A 17,352-nucleotide genomic window follows, 5' to 3' on the forward strand; every position below is an offset into this window, starting at 1 on the left:
TTTTGGAGTCGAGTTTTAGTCTATTTTTAGAGGGTATTTCAACATGTCAAAGTCAGAGACTCATGTTTCACTCAGTTGTAACTTTATTCAAATTTGTTACAGGTTTGTAGATTAACTGAAGTTAGTGTTAATTTTCACGGATTGAAACTAGGGTTGGGCCTATGTCCCTTTAAAGCAATGTTTTAACAATAAATTGTTGGTATGAAAGTTACAGTGAACATAGGTAGTCTTGACATATTTTTCTACGGATTTTTTTAAAAACATGCAATATTGCACGACACTGTATTAAATAGTACTTTAAACTACGCTATACATCGCTATGCACTAAATTAAACACGTGCATATATGTACGGAACGTTAAAATTAATATCTGAGTTGTTTGAATAATTAAATATGAAAGTTACCTTATAAGCATGAACAATATTGTCTAAAAATCTACCGGAGCTCGTGCAAAAAACAAGCAACACGCCGTAACAAAAATCGTCATCAGTCTACTCTCGCTGTAAACGAGTACCGACACAGTGAAAACAGTCACTTGCGTAAGTTGCGAAGTCAGAGATTGTGCCCGGTGAATACGAGTCTGAACCGTAATTGGATCTAAACCCATCAATATGGTATCAGGGATGGAAATTCTCCTTGGATTAGCTGTTTTCCTCTCATGGAACACTTCGTTTCCTCGCATTTTAATCGTCCTTTCCTCCAAAAACCTAGGATTTCAAGAATTTCCGGGACCCCTCTAGATTTCCTCTTTTTACAGTTCACCAGTTCCCGCCCCTGGCCCGTATCTCTTTAATATACAAAGGAGCTGAAAATATTCATCAAAGACACCGATCATTAGCTTTATGCGTATATTTAATTATTGCCATTTAATGTCCTATTATTTGAAAACACATATTTATTCAGTAGTTGTGCGAATGGACCCTACTACACGCCATTCCGAAACGTTGTGTCGAAGTGTTTATAAATACTGTCAATGTGTCATTCCTTGGAACAATTTTAGCACACAAGTCTTATGATAAAGAATAATACATGAGTGGCCGTTAGACACCATTTCTCTTACAACGGGTTGTTTTAAAATGTATCTAACGAGCGAAAGCGTTTTCAGAGAAAACAAATAGCTGAGATAGCATATATAAAATAACAAAATCGGCACCAGTTATTATCAAATTCATATCCCTCAAATTTATATCCCCCGAGGACATAAAGTTGAGAATAACTGGCAACTCATTTATTATCATTGATAATAAAAGTTATGTCTGTTTAAAACCACAAGTTTAAAATCTCAACGTTTCGTCAACTAAATGTTAACACCGTCAGGAGAAAACTTCAACTTTTTAATAGTCGATATTCCCTTTATGTCGAGCAATATTCCTTCTGTTCCAGCTTTTAGTATCTATAGATACCACAATTTCTGAGATATATCTACTGCATACCGCTAGCAAACAACGCCATATTATTGTGACATAGAGGATGGTTCACCAGGCACTCCTGAATGTAGTGGTGTTTCGGTGGTCGAAAATGATCAGTTTGGTTCTACTGATATGATGATCGATATATATATATATATATATATATATATATATATATATATATATATATATATATATATATATATATATATATATATATATATATATATATATATATTTAAAAATCCATAATCGATTCTGCGGGAAAATGTTAACAGTGATTAATTATTCCTCCAGTTTAGATTATGGAATTGATGTAAATATGTTAACTGGAATTCGTGTTTGTTTTCATGTGTAAATAAAGAAATAAGATATTAAATAGTTATTACAGGTGAAATGAGCAATGTGCAGGGTCTAGATCCTGGTGAAATGATAGTAGGTACACGGTTCTTATAGCTCAATGCTTTCCTATGTCCATATATTTCTCACCAATGGTGTAATCGAAAGATGATCGGCGGACCGTACCAATGATCACTGAAGAAATGCTAACTGATTCCCAACACCACCTGAAGGCTTTCACAAACTGACAACACTATACATTTAGAGGCTATTTCCCGACGTAATGGACGCATGACTAAAGTGATATTTGATGGTACACATTCTTTGAATTTTTACATACTTTTTTTTTCTTTTTATCTTTTTGATTAAAATATTGTACATAGTTAAAAAAAAAAAACCCCAAAAACCCACACCTGACATTGCTTTACAACCTTGTCAAAAAGTATCTTTGACTTTAATTTGTACAGAGATACGACTAGAGATTGCGGTACCTGTTTTATTGTTCAAATTAAAGGTTTAAAAGCGCCCGTATCGTTTTTATGTCTCTCATCTCCCTATGAGTATGACGTCTCCCTTCCCCCGTAGGCCTGCCATATGTAAGTTATCATATTGACAGGCTGTCTTTTATTTTAGTCGTTAAATTGTCAGTAATATCTGTTATCATTGTTTTCCGTATTGTTAATAAAAAAAATTCCAAATATTCCTACAGGACTCGCTTTGAACGACAACAATAACCAATTGAGACTAACAGTTTCTGCGGTGCTCCGAAAAGGTTCGGGGGATTTACAACCTATCAATCTTGCATGGCTGGATCCATGCAATTTTGATGTTTACAAACAAACTCAAGTCAGAATGTTGGTTCCGACTTCTTTCGTAGAATTAGGACTTGGAGATACATATCGTCTGCCACATATACCATTAATGTAGGGTCTGTTGATATTTCTTAATGAGTTATTTAGACATCTGCTTGTGATGGTTGAGCTGATTTATTATTAATATTAATCTTTGGTGATATTTCCTGTTGTCAGTGTTAAACTAGTCCGAAGCACAGGTACCTCCAAACAGAAACCCCTAATACAAATACTATAGTTACATATATATAACTATTGTGTTTGGGGATACCTGTGCTGTGGTCTGAAGGGCCATAAAAGTATAGTTCTTAGTATGTCCGGATCGTGTTACATACCCTATATAATATATACTAATACAGTGCTGTCCGGTGTATCGGCGCACCTAAGCTTTCAAGGACCATTTTCTATGTGAACATTGTGAAATATTTAATAAAATGAGTTTCTCACCAATGAAGAAGTGCATAATCTGAAATACACTACAAAATGTTTTATGTCTGTAGTAAATAAACATTTTAAAATGGTGCATAAATATAGGCACCCCCTTGTATCCAAAACGATTTGCATGTCCGGTGATTCGGCGCAGTAGATGTGGATCGTAGACCCCGCTATTTATAAACTGCCCATGACCTCACTTTTAGCCCATAAATGCTACACTATAATTATCCCAGAATTATTTTAGTACTTTTTTGTTTTGTCTTGTTAAAAATATTACTATGAAAATGAACGATCACATATGACCCATCTCATGATCAGTTTCGGAATCGTTTTCTTGAGTGGCACAGTACTACAGATGCAGACATGTTCATTGTCATGCATGGCTAAGATGCCTACATGGATTTTATTTTTCTCTGGTAGATTATGCACACACGTGGATCTATTTTTTATAACAATGTGACAATTGTGAACTGGGATGACTGTCAATTAAGGTGTAAAATATTCGTTTTCTTTACATTTGTCTGTGTTTTCTTTTTCGGTTTAAATAAAAAATAATTACATTTATACTCTTTACTATAATATTTAAAATGCGGGAAAGGTGTTTTTAGACTGGTTTTAACATTCTTAATATCAATAAGGCTGACCTACTTCGCGTTTATAAACACGAAAACAGGTGAATGATTTATTTTGAAATTATTATATAATTATTGATAATTCTAAAAAACAAATTAATTGCACCCTTAACAATAAATATGTTAATACTTGATTAACCATTGAAAAAGGAATTGAACTTTAATTCGTTAAAAACTCCGACAACACGACAACTTCCTCAGCTGTGACGGTACATGCTCTTAATTTCTTTTCGCCTGTGGCGATATTAATTGTGTTAGAGGGCCGTGTGCAGTTCATTGCACTTAGCCAGGTGGGCAACTTGTTACGTAATACTTCTGCGCGACAGTCCTCGATCGGTACGCCTAATACACACCCAGAGCAGGTGTGGAGGCCATGTGGCTAGTAGTTACGTAATATCTCCGGTAGTGCTGTTTATGGCCAGGGGATTGGTTGCGGATTGGCGACAGCCAGACTGACGATCAGAGAGAAATATACTGACTCTGGTAGAGGTGGAATATCAGATGATAAGATTCGGTGCCGCGATTTACCCCCAGGCGATATTTCGATTTATAATAAATAGCTAGTGTTTTAGAGTTATGAGGGGAAGCAAAAAGGGAGAACGAGAGGAAGGTATCCTGGGGGAACGTTAGTCCGGTTGGACTTTGGTAAATATTTTATTTTCTGCTCTGTGTATAACCTTGATGTGATTGATGTGACTTTAAATATTTTAATACTGTATTATACCAATATTCTTTAGACAGTGTCTTCGGTCATCTGATGAAGTAAATCGTAGACTTTTTGTTCTAAATTTATACGAGAATTTGGTAATATAAAGCTTAGCCAGTCATCCTAGAAGACCTAGGTAAACTGTAGGTTATTGTCTTTATTGTGATAGGTACCAGTATTAATTCTGTGTTACAAGGTTACTGAATGATTTGTTAGGGTTAATTAAAAATTAACCAGTTAGGAATAGAGCTGTAATTCCTTTATTAATTAAGTTCCCCTGGAAGCGTTTCTCAATTATTACACGTGTGGGTGTTGTGTCACGGTGAAGTGATTAGCATATTGTGTAAACTAGACACCTAGAGATTAACTAATTAAGTGATCAGTTCTGGGTTGTTATTATTGTTGTTATTAATTAACTACTGCGGCTGTGCATTTGTCAGCGTAGGTTAATACAGATTCCAAAGTGTATTGTGTTTTCTAGTGAACTAAACGTGCTATAATAACATATACTTTATATAAGATCGTATCTCTGATCATACCTAGAGATGAGCCAAAGCAGTTTTGAACCGCCTGTTACAGAGAGATCTAATAGATATACAGTTAGGAGAGATATTTGGACAATCGTGTTTTATTCAGTTACGGGTATTATAGAATCCCCGTGACATCAGCATACTTAAGCAAAATACCAAGTGCGCCAATACACCGGACACGGTTGTATAGCCTGCAGTGTATTCAAAACTTGTGGCACCATGTTTCAACCATTTCTCAACCAAAGGTATCATGTCGTTTCGCCCGTATCCAGATTCGCCCTGAGTCGTTTCGTCCCAGGTAGGTTCGTCCTCCAAACAGGTTGTTTCGCCCCTCCCCTCCCACCCTCATATATAAATATTGTATCTTTTTATTTGAGACTCTACTAGTGATAATTAATTTCAATGTTTGTGTCTGTATATTATATACAAATAATTTTTATAATAATAATATGATTATTTAAAAAAAAATATATATTACCAACAAACTAAAACTGTATTTACGTGAAGGTTCATGCACGTCCATCCCGATTGCCTCCTCTGACAAATGTTGGTTGTATTGATCGGTATAGAAGGGAGATTGTTTGAATATTGGGGGAAATTTAGATTGGTGTCTTTCACTGTCAAATTTCATCTAGTTCGCAGATTCATAAGAGTTTTGGTGATGTCACGTGACTCTTGAAAAACTATAGCCTGTTTTACGGGAGTTGCTGAAGAATGTCAATACTAGACTAAAACATGCAAGTAATCTCTTCACAACAGAAAATGGCACGAGGGAGAGGACACAAGCCACAAAGATTTAGATCAAAATACACCAGGGGTGAATCGACCCGGATAAAGGGCGAAATGACGTTACCGGGGAGCGAAACGACTCAGGGCGAAAATGGATACGGGTGAAATTGTTTTGGGCAAAACAACCCGGATTCAACCAAAAGTATTGACTTAATGTGCCCAGTGCACTAAAGTGTCTCCTCTCTTCCCAGAAGAAAGGGGAGAAGTTTGATAAAGATAGGTAAACATTTATCGGTACATTTCGTAATGTTTCACTGTGTTCTGCATTTATTTGGAAAAATTCCAAATTATACACTCTGTTCTAATTGTAATATTTGAATATAAAGTAGGCCTACTACTACTTGTGTGATTTTGTTTTTGAAATTGGATTAGGTCCAAAATATTACTAAATATTGTGAATAACATGGCGAATGTAGGAGTACCAAACATATCACAACTTGACAAGCTTTACCACTAGCTGGTCTGTGTCCCGCCCAAAACTGGCATTTGTATACAATGGCATGATCACAGAGTCCTGTTCAGTGACAAGGATGGGTAAAATCAGTCTGTGTAAACTGGCACATTTCATAAGTCTCACTTAATCTGATTTAGACAGAGTCCACTGTATTATTTTTATTTTACATGTAGCAATAACTCTTTGTTTTATTTAAAAATATTATAGGACTGGATGAATAAACGGAATCTTCCAAGCATATACAAGTGCCGAGTATGGATGATTGATGTGCTAGCAGAGAAAACTTGTGATGGTGCTTTGAAGATTTGGTTGCAATGAAAATTTGGGGTAAATGTTACTTCACTATATTAATATGTACATTATCTTAGTGATTATCAAGGCCAGTGCTTATAAAACCTTTAGAGTTGAGACTCAATCTTCAATGACATCACACACATACAATTTGTACGACACATTAAAGTCTCAGACTCTGTTAATATTAGAGTCTTGTGTTCAGACTCTAAACGTTTTATAACCACAAGGCCAGATGTTATTTTCATTTTTGTGCTTGCATACATCGTACAAGTGTTGAAATTTGCTTTTGTAATTTATAATGTTTTCTCTGTGTTTAAGATTTCAACAGAAAATGGTGCAAAAAGATTATACTAGCTAGTGTGGCTCTCACTAGCTTTGTGTTTGGTGAGTGTTTTTTTAATATATTGTAGATAGCATGGTATCTATGTTTATATTCATTTGCAAAATGTGTTGACTGGTTTTAAAAATGTAAAAATGTATCATTAGTTTTTGCATTTACACAGCTATTCCCCCACCCCATTTTTTATGGACATAATTTTTATTTAAAAAAGCATAACGTGTCTTCAAATATTGCATGGTTTAATAAAGAAAAATGTGTGTATGAGTACACTTGTGAATGAATGCCAAATAAAGACAATGCTTTGTATACTATAATGCAAACAGGTATTGGGAATACTTCAAACTAACAGACTTGTAAATAAATTACCTGGTATAAATTTACAAACTGCTGTTTATTAAAATAATTTATCATTCATTTTAATTTTAGGTTTAAAAATTTCTTTTTTTACTACCGTACTATGTATTGTACATTTTGATATAATTGGTAAATGACATTACTTTTCAGCTTTTATTTTATAAAGGTACACGTATGTAAGTGTTGTTGAAACCTTCAGGCTTGAGCACATTGTATTCAGTAGCTATCTAATCTTTGGTTTGTAAAATGAGAGAAGAAACCTGAACTGCTCCCACCTACATGTAGACTAGCCAGGCCTCATTCCCATGTTGCTCATTGATTTAAGCAAGTTACATCTAGGACATATTATGCAAAAATTAAATAAGCTACCTAAATTTGTTTTTGCATAAGCCAATTTTTAATTTTAATTCTGAAAAAGAAAGAAAGAAATGTTTTATTTACTGATGCACTCAACATGGTTATATGGAGTCAGACATACGGTTAAGGACAACACAGATATTGAGAGAGAAAACGCGCTGTCGCCACTTCATGGGCTACTCTTTTCGATTGGCAGCAAGGGATCTTTTATATGCACCATCCCACAGACAGGATAGTACATACCATGGCCTTTGTTACACCAGTTGTAGAGCACAGGCTGGAATGAGAAATAGCCCAATAGGTCCACCAACGGGGATCGATCTTTACTTCTGAGATACCTGCTAGTCCTGTCACTTAATGCAAGTAGTGATGGGATTATGATGAAACATGATTGATCACAAGTTTGCACCAATTTTAACTGATCAGTGATCCTTGAACGTAACTTATTTTCTTTTCTTTTGAGGCATTTGTAGGTTTCCTATATTAAAAATCAGTTTCATTTCTTAAGTAAATACTAATTAAATAGCATGTTACTTCTGTGACAGTTTTATATGAAATAATAAGTCATAGTCAGCCTTTCATTCAACTTGAAAATATTAGAGAGTAAATATGAAATAAATTTACAGTTCACTTATCCATTTATATGAACTGTAAAATACTATACTGGTACCGTACTAAGGTCTCACTACACAGTTCAATTCCGGGTGAGAGTTCATTCATCACGATCCACTATAGTTCCTAATTGTGACATATGTTGTGGTTCACATATTCTCTTCTAGTAATTGGGGAAGAATTAAAACAATTGGTCTTTTTCAATTGTAAAATAAGCCTCCTGGCTGGATTTTTCCCATGTCATTTTATAATATTGTGCATTGACTTTCTGGGAAATGGGTGTATAGCAGAAGAACCGGTGGTTGTGAATGGGTTCCTGAACCAGTAGTTCGAACTGGTACTACAGCCAGATGCATATAAGATGCATATATAACATATAGCTAAAAACTGAGACGGAAATGTTGGAGTGAAAATAAATGCTTATATAATGTATGTTTGCAATGGTGTATGTTGTCAATGGCAACGAGAACCTGTTCTATTGCCAATCTTCATTTGAAGTTGGTCAGTTTAACATGGATTTCAATGGCAGATGACATCTGTGTAATGAGACCAAAACAACATCAGTGCTAGAAGGGACATAACTCTGAATTGTAATCTGTCATGAATTTTGTACTTGGTTAATTGGTCAAATGGGTCTAGCAAACGTTACTCAATTTAAAAATAAATATTTGGGTCTTATTAGAATGATGTACATAACCAGAAGAAACATAACCAAGGCCGTTAGAACCACTTGCCCAAAACATTTACTTTTTGTGTCCTGTTATATAAACCAAGAAAAATATGCTTGTGTTCCCTAACTTGGGCATGTGCCCTGCCCTTCCCCCTCCCAAAATGCACTAAACATTGTTCCTATGGGCCTACTAATTTAGGGGTTGGTGATGATTAAAGTTTTCTTAACTTTGAATATACAATAATTAATGTCTCTATTTACTAACATAACATACACAGTCTGCATTTTTCTTTTTATGATCATGGGCTTGTTTTCTAGTGTATACACATGCTTATTTTGTTTTTTTGTGGTTGAAGGGTTTGCTAATATTATATCATAATTTATGGCTGCACATTTTATTTTTTAAATGTCCTTATGATCAGAACCCGTTACAGGTATTGAAGAAAGTTACAGATTTATTACATGTAAAAATATTAAAAGTAATATGTACGATTATGATTTATAAAAAAAATCCCAATCCTTGATCCTTTTGATTTCTTTTATAATTACTGTATTAATAATATAACTACATTAATTTGGAAAAGTGGCTCAAAGCCAAATACTGAGCGACAAAAGAAATGTGAGGAAATTCATACATCGTGCACATGTTGTCCTGAGCGGAAATTATAATCATAGCTATAAAATAAGACACAAACTCCCTTGTTGTAAGTATTTGTTGGGTTAAGTTAAAAAAAACCTGCAACAATTTCATATTCTTTTGCCTATTTCAAATTGCTTGATCAAACACATTTTGCACATGACTTGTGCATTGCATGCTTTTCATGCAATAAAGAATTACCTTTTTTCTTGTAACCTTGTGTCAATAGAAGCTAGAACAGTTGGATTTTTTTTTTAATGCTCACATAATCACTTCATTTAAATGCTGCGCCTAAGTACAGATGATAGGAATAGAGCATTGGGGTGTGTTGAAGCAGGATGGAGCGTGCCAAGAGTTGCACAGCATTTTGGGGTACACCAGTCTACCATCAACAGGCTTTTCAGGCGTCATCAGCAAACAAACGTTGCAGATCGACCATGCAGTGAAAGACCGAGGGTAACAACAAACAGCAGGACAGGTACATCGTGACATCACATTTACGTAATCGCTTCTTGCCAGCGTCGTCAACGGCACAGCAAACCATTGACCAATAGACCAGTAAGTGAACATACAGTGTGACGTCGCTGGGGAAATGCACTTCTTCATAACCGATGTCCTTATGTTGAACCAGTTGAACGAGACGTCATTGACGTAATTGGGCCCAGGCTCACCGGAATTGGTGGAACAGGCAATGGCAGAACATCGTTTTCTTGGATGAAAGCAGGTTTTGTGTGCATGTGGCCGATGGTAGAGCCCATATATGGAGACGTCACGGTGAACGATTCAGAGATGCTTGCGTTATGAAACTTGACTGCTGGGGTGGTCCATCAGTCATGTTGTGGGGTGCCATTAGTTAGGGATGTCGTATCCCACTTGTCATCTTCCAAAACAACAGTGCATGTCGTGGTAGAGGCGTTACAGCGAGACATTACATCGATGAAGTCCTGCAGCCTGCAGTCGTCCCATTCATGGTGGGTCGATGTCAGTTGATGTTCCAGCAAGACAACGCGAGGGCTCACACAAGATCTCTTAGCACAGAATAACATCCATACCATTGATTGGCCTGCGTTGAGTCCTGATTTAAACCCAACTGAGCACCTCTGGGACAAAATTGAATGTAGGATACACCACCGTCATGTGCTGCCAGCAACGTTGCAGGAACTTTGTGATGCCATCATTTATAAGTATGACAACATCCCTAGAGCCTTGATACGGAACCTGTTTGTATCTACAGAACGACGATGTGCTGCAGTGATCAACAACAATGGTGGCCACACCCAGTACTAACTTTTCGGATCCATTCATTAGCGATTTTTAATTAATTCTGGCAGATAACGACATTTGCTGATTGAAACAATAAAGTTCATTTATAGACAGCTTCGTATTCACATTGGGGTTTTTCTGTAATAAAATATCACCTGAGAAATATCTGTTTAAAATTTGGCATATTTGATGATAATGTTGCACCTCGAGTTTCTTTTGTCGCTTAGTGTATATAAATTGTTATTTTTATATTCTGTAATCTGGAGTTTCTTTCCAATAAGTTCTTCTTTGTGAAACCTTTCCCATAGCTTTCACCAACTGATGAAGATCATACTTTATTTACATGCCATAACATGGCTGTGGATACATTTTTATGAAACACCGTTTTAGTATTTAATCAGTTTTTCTTGGTATAAAGAATTGTAATTCTTGTTTAATAGAAATACCAATTAATTAACAGAATGGCACTTATTAGTGATACACTTTTACAAAGTTATCATCTGTTGAGTCTAAATAGAATAGAAGTCAAGGGTAATAATCTTTTATGTATTAATAAATATAAAATAAAATAAAATACCCTTCTTCTTTTTTTGTTCAGTATTTCATTGGATACGAGGAATCTTCAGCAATGACATTTATGTTTCTTATTTGAAGATTCCAAGACCCTCAGGTAATCTATTTTTATTATAATAACGTCATGCTCATTTTAGTTTTACTAAATTAATATACCGGTAATATTAAGTCTTTATTTGCATTGATGTTTTCTATTATTTATGTGGTTTCATTTTCCATCTGCATGTCGTAGGTCAAAGAGGTAAATAAGTTTCAGTATGAAACAAAATGTGAGGTGGTATGATTTAATATTGAATTGGCAGAAATATTTAACACTTTTCAATTTTTCACTTATCATTTCTATCATGTATATGTAATGTGAAAAAAAGAAGAAGAATATAAATAATAATAATTTATATCTCAAATGTATCTTAAGCTTTTTTACATATTTTATTTGATTAAAAATATTTCATTTGTTTTATTGTGTTATACCTATTATGTACTACTACCAGAATGTTTTTACTTTAATCTTTTTTTATTTTTTTATTCTTTTTTATATCAATGCTTCTTAACATTTTAAAATATTTCATTTACAGGAATTATTAAGCTGCATATCCCAGATGATATGAAAAGTGGAGTGGCATATATAGAGTACCTCAAGAAACGTAGGTATCATATTGACCTCGGTGGCATAGTAGTTAAACAATCAGACTTAGGGCTGGTACATTGTGTAGGTACTGGATTCACACCCAGGTACAACCACCCAGAGGGAGTTTTAACGGCTTATTGTGGAGGTGTAAGACCACTACACCAACTGTTCTCTCACTAACCACTGTTCAGGACAGACAGTCCAGGACCCTGTTTTACGAAGCGGTCTTAGTGCTAAGATCACCGTAAGTGCATAGCTACTTTATCTACTTAATATGGTGATCGTGGTGCTAAAATTGCTTCATATAACAGGTCTGAGATAGCTAAGATGTGTGCCCTGGACATATGAACATAGGTATTAGGTTCTTGGAAGAAAATAAGTTGACCATTTATAGTGTCTGACCTGGCTGTACTGCAATAGAAGAATCTATCAACATTCAAGCTGCTCATTTCATTTAGCATCAAGAAATCTTTAATTAGGGAGTACCCAGAAACATGACAGCACATACCAGACTTTAATAAAACCGTTGTGATCCCAGTCATGACAGCATATATGACAGACATTAACAAAACAATCTTAAAGAACTGGTCCCATTAGACATGACCACATATATCACATATGTTAATAATAGATATGGTATTATATATATTAAAGACTTTATTAAACCAGTTGTGAAGGACTAATTGGTATACCTAAAACTTCACGTTCTTTGTAAGGGCTTCGACGATATGTTGAAGTGTTGGATAATCTCTTTTGTATCTGTTGGTTGTAGGATATGACAAGATGAAAGACTACATGTCCACAGCAGCATCCAGCAACATATCATGTGACAGTCTTAAAGACGATGGTGAGTGTTTGTGTTTTATATTTACTCTGTTACTAAATGCAGTTTATCCATTTTTTAGAGCATTACAATCACAGACCTTAGTTTTCAGGATAGTCTCCTTTACAATTATTTTGGATTGAGCATTTGAATATTGTCCACAATTTTATTTTGTTTAATGACATCACTAGAACACACATTGATTTATTAGTCATCAGCTATTGGATGTGAAGCATTTGGTAATTTTGACAGTCTCAGTAAGGAAACCTGCTATATTTTTCCGTTAGTAGCAAGGGATCTTTTATATGCACCATCCCACAGACATGATAGCACATACCACAGCCTTTGATATATTACTATTACTAGTCGTGGTGCACTGGCTGGAACAAGAAATAGCCCAATGGGCCCACTGAATGGAGATCGATCACAGACTAACAATTCATCATGCGAATGCTGTACCACTGAATTTCATCCCGCCTAGAATATTGTCAACTGAACTGCCTTGATTCAACATTGTTGACATTTTTGTCTCTTCTCGAAATCCAAAAGGGATGTATAGGTGTACCTTCCATGCTGTGTGAAAATATATTTTAGAATTATTCAGAAAAACTTTTTAAAATATCAAATTGTCAAAATATTAAACTAATGCTGACAGTGATAAATATCTGACAATTAATTTTAATTGACTTTTACTTGATTGAGTTATCATATTTCAGAGTACTTTTACTGTAATTTCCTGTATATTGCCTATGGACAAGACATTTTAAAACATCAAAAAATACCCCAAATTGACTTTCATTGGTGTGGGCTGTGACCATTTCTGTTCCGCAGAAAAAAGAAATGTGCAGGCAATATGCTTGTTTTGGACAGATTGTATAATAAAACAAAATGAAGTAAATAATGGTACATCAGTCTATTTTAAAAGCACTAGTATTTGAACAGTATTTTAGGTGGAATTATAATAAAAACAACAGTAAATAACAATCAGTTTACACAGGACACACATGCAAACAGTGTTCATGTTTGTAACATGATCGATTGTCTTTCGTATAGTAGTCTTATGTCTATCCACTAAGCAGGCTATCTGACTTTTTTTTTCATAAAACCTAATTACAGTTATCAGTATCTGGTTTAGTAGGCAGAGTACAGGTTTTTTTTTAATGATTTTAAAAATTATTAACCATAACATAATGGGGTTTTCTTTTCAGCACAAACTCCCTGCATTGACAACACATGTAATGTATTCTTTTCAACACCGGAAGAAAATTGGAAAAAGATGGAAAATTACCCATCATTGAAGTATGATGAATATCTGGCCAAGATGAAGGATTTGGTTAGTGCTGTGGCATCAGGCAGTGAAAAGAAAATCGTCATGGTGACAGCAGCAACATCAGAGTACTTCTACCGGTCTCAGGGACTTCTTCAAGAACTGCACGAGAAGGTGTTGCGTTACTACAACAACGTGTTTCTCATCTATTATGATCTCGGCCTGCATCCGTGTGAACGTCGTCTTGTGAGTATATAGGTCAAATGACATCTGTGTGAACGTCGTCTTGCGCGTATATAGGTCAAATGACATCCGTGTGAACATTGTCTTGTGAAATGACGACCTTTTGCAGGCACTGTCAAGCTCAATGATGATACATGTTTCATAGTGGGGTTTAGTAAAATATTAATTGATTAATTAATTAACTATGTGATTAATTAGTTCATTCATTTATGCATTGTCAGGATGAGAATAAAAACTAAACAATTCTTATTTGAACAATTGGATTCTAGAATTTCTCATTTAACATGTGTTAAATGGCAGCATGAAAACATCCCCATTAACATGTAAGGCAGCACATATGGCTTATTATTAAAACCCTAAATCAATTCCTTATAAGACATATTCAGGGAACATTTTGTGTTCAAAATCCTGATTAGAAATCTTTCTAGTCAATTGAAAATTGATTAGCAACTACTGTTTAATGTTTTAAAATGGTGTAGCGATCTCTGAAACTTGCATAGCGAATCATGATGCAGTACTGAACAAAATCCCCTGATATTGTATTGAAGTTCATGCAGATAATGCATCATAATATATTTTGTGCTCACTTCTATTTCTATTTTAATTTTCTTTTTAATACTTTAGATTGAAAAATACTGCAGATGTGAAGTGAAAGACTTTCCATTTGAAATATTTCCTGCACATGTGAAACATACCAAAAACTATGCATGGAGGCCTCTACTTATCCAGGTATTTAGTTGATGTATAGTCTAGCGTCTCGCTATTTATAACAGCAAGCCTCAGAATATTGTTTACTAATAAAAGGCAAATGCGGAAAGCTACATTGGTGTTTTAAAATGAAAGGTAAGAAAGCAAACAACCTTTGTGTAATATTTTGACTCCCAATAGCCGATGATAAGATAAAAAAATCAATGTGCTCTAATGGCCTCGTTAAATAAAACAAACTTTACTTTTTGTGTAATATGTACATTACTTTATAAGACAGCTTAAAATTTTTATCTTGGGCTACTCCTTGTAACATTTATGAGCCTAGACTCTGGGCACAGTCTTAAATCATGTTATGTTCGATTCAAACTTAAATCTTGTTATGTTTGATTCAAACTTAAATCTTGTTATGTTTGATTCAAACTTAAATCTTGTTATGTTTGATTCACTTCAATCTGGTTATGTTTAATTCAAACTTAAATCTTGTTATGTTTGATTCAAACTTAAATCTTGTTATGTTTGATTCAAACTTAAATCTTGTTCTTTGATTCAGACTTTAAGTGAGCCTCGAAACAAAACTTTGAAATTGTCCAAGTGTAATGTCTTGGTTTCATAGTTTTTTGTCAGACTTCTGCAATTAGCCCTTGTATTAAGTACTTGTATCTAGGTAGAATTGTCCGGATCCATTTCATTTTAAATCAGTTTTCATGTTTTACATTTATATCCACTTGGTTTAATCGTGCAGCTTTGGTAACACAACAGCTAACTGGGCTATCTGTTGAGGATAAAAGTTAATTGTTAGTTATTAAGAAAGTAGTTGATGTTGTGACCTTACTCCCCCTCATTAAGCTGTTGCGTTAAAAAGACAGTATTATATTTAAATTATTAAACAATTTAAGTTGCATGTATTACATGTCCAGTGGTTATGGAGTTAACTCTTGTATTGAGCTCCAATAGTCAGTTTTGCATTTATGTCGACTTCTCACAAATTATACATTTTAGATCAGTGAAATGCGGTTTATAGTTGGATCTACGAATGTTCATCTCAATACATATTTTAAAACAATTCAAAATTAATTGTTTTAAAGCATTTGATCCTAAACATTATCTTTATTCACCAAATCAGTTTACGATAGGTGAAAAGTTTAATTCCACAGTATACGTTATATTCTTTCTTACTTTCAGCTGGAGTTGTTGCAGCATGAAGTTGTGGCCTGGTTCGATACATCTGTCCGATTTAAACCTCAAATTGTGGCAAATATCTTTAGGAAAGGTGTGAGTTTCGGTATAATGCCACTCTATGGCGAGTTCTCTGTAGCACAACAGTCTGATGTTAAAATATTCCAGTGGTTTGGCGAAGAGCCATGCTCTTTCTCCAATTACTTTGAAATTCAAACTGGACATATCATGTTTTACAAAAGTAGTCTTGTAGAAAGCATTATCAAATATTGGGTAACATGTGCTTTAAACAAGGAATGCATATCACCTGAGAACTCCGTGTACGACTGCGATAGTTCTACTAGGAAGTATGGAAAGTGTCACAGATTTGACCAGTCAGCATTAAGTATCATATTAACTAGACTCTTCCAGGAGTCTAGAGCTGTGTTACATTTGACCAAATTTGTTCTTCACAAAAGACAACCAGTCCATTATTTCCCAGAAGAACCTTCTCTTTTCTGTCTACAATAGTGATTTTATATAATTATTTATTTATACCGTATGTGTTATGTGATTAAATGTTTTCTGAAAACCAGAATGCTTGTTTTGTTGAACTAGAGTCTCATATTGGATGTCATTTATATGTAATTTAAGAACAAGATCTTGACGTGATATTGAATTAATACAATCTGTTGTTGTCCGTCATCGTGCTTAAATGTTTCACATTTTCGACTTCTTGTTCCTTTAAGAGGTAAACTTTGTCATTAAAATTATGAGATGCACAAAACATTTAAATAATTTTGTTCAAATGGAACATACTGAAGCTAGGAACCAAGGGCAATAACTCTGGCAACTACCTCAATTTGTATGGTATAGGGATTAACGTGCACATTCAGAGCAAGCTGTTTTAGTGCACGCTTATCATGGGCACAGGTGCCGGCCTCAGCCAGCTCCTCCGTCCAAGACAAGAAAGGGTTGGGGTGGATGGGAGAAGGGACCACCTGCACTGGTAGGTGCAAGAGAGCACCAGCAGCACGACCGGGGTCGGTAGCAGGCGGAAGGTTGGTTTTTGATGCTATGAAATTTGGAATGTCCTGTAGGATTAATGCCAAAGGGAAAACCTACACAATTTGAATGAAGGAAATTTGGTGCATTTTTTATCAGTCCACGGAATGGAAAAGGGAGCTATATATGTTTTGTAAAGTTGGGATTTTTAAATAAATGAATGGACAAAAAGGCCCAATACTCTATAATCTGGTTGCCAGCTTTGGTGGTACAGTAGG

General features: G+C 34.9%; 1 protein-coding gene across 6 annotated transcripts; it reads left to right on the top strand.

Annotated features, from left to right (window-relative positions):
• The first annotated feature begins 462 nt into the window (after window positions 1-462).
• LOC121371555 lies at window positions 463-16,664 on the top strand. 6 transcript variants are annotated; one of them, XM_041497538.1, is made up of 9 exons: window positions 463-539; window positions 6,353-6,472; window positions 6,758-6,823; window positions 11,271-11,342; window positions 11,821-11,889; window positions 12,646-12,720; window positions 13,905-14,209; window positions 14,831-14,935; window positions 16,097-16,664. In XM_041497538.1, exons 2-9 carry the CDS (start codon window positions 6,460-6,462, stop codon window positions 16,598-16,600), a joined length of 1,209 nt encoding a protein of 402 aa, XP_041353472.1. In that variant the 5' UTR covers window positions 463-539; window positions 6,353-6,459; the 3' UTR covers window positions 16,601-16,664. The 6 variants fall into 6 exon arrangements, with proteins under 6 accessions (XP_041353472.1, XP_041353471.1, XP_041353470.1 ...); XM_041497537.1 differs by lacking the exon at window positions 463-539 and adding an exon at window positions 2,541-2,671; XM_041497536.1 differs by lacking the exon at window positions 463-539 and adding an exon at window positions 2,543-2,676.
• Window positions 16,665-17,352: the final 688 nt, after the last annotated feature.

Source organism: Gigantopelta aegis, chromosome 4, assembly GCF_016097555.1.
Source record: "Gigantopelta aegis isolate Gae_Host chromosome 4, Gae_host_genome, whole genome shotgun sequence".
NCBI classification, from domain to species: domain Eukaryota; kingdom Metazoa; phylum Mollusca; class Gastropoda; order Neomphalida; family Peltospiridae; genus Gigantopelta; species Gigantopelta aegis.

Bases quoted from the DNA above. Each gene is read 5' to 3' on its own strand.
- LOC121371555 (XM_041497538.1), top strand. The intron at 12,721-13,904 runs GTGAGTGTTTGT...TTTTCTTTTCAG, and splicing joins TGACAGTCTTAAAGACGATG to CACAAACTCCCTGCATTGAC. The intron at 14,936-16,096 runs GTATTTAGTTGA...TCTTACTTTCAG, and splicing joins GGAGGCCTCTACTTATCCAG to CTGGAGTTGTTGCAGCATGA.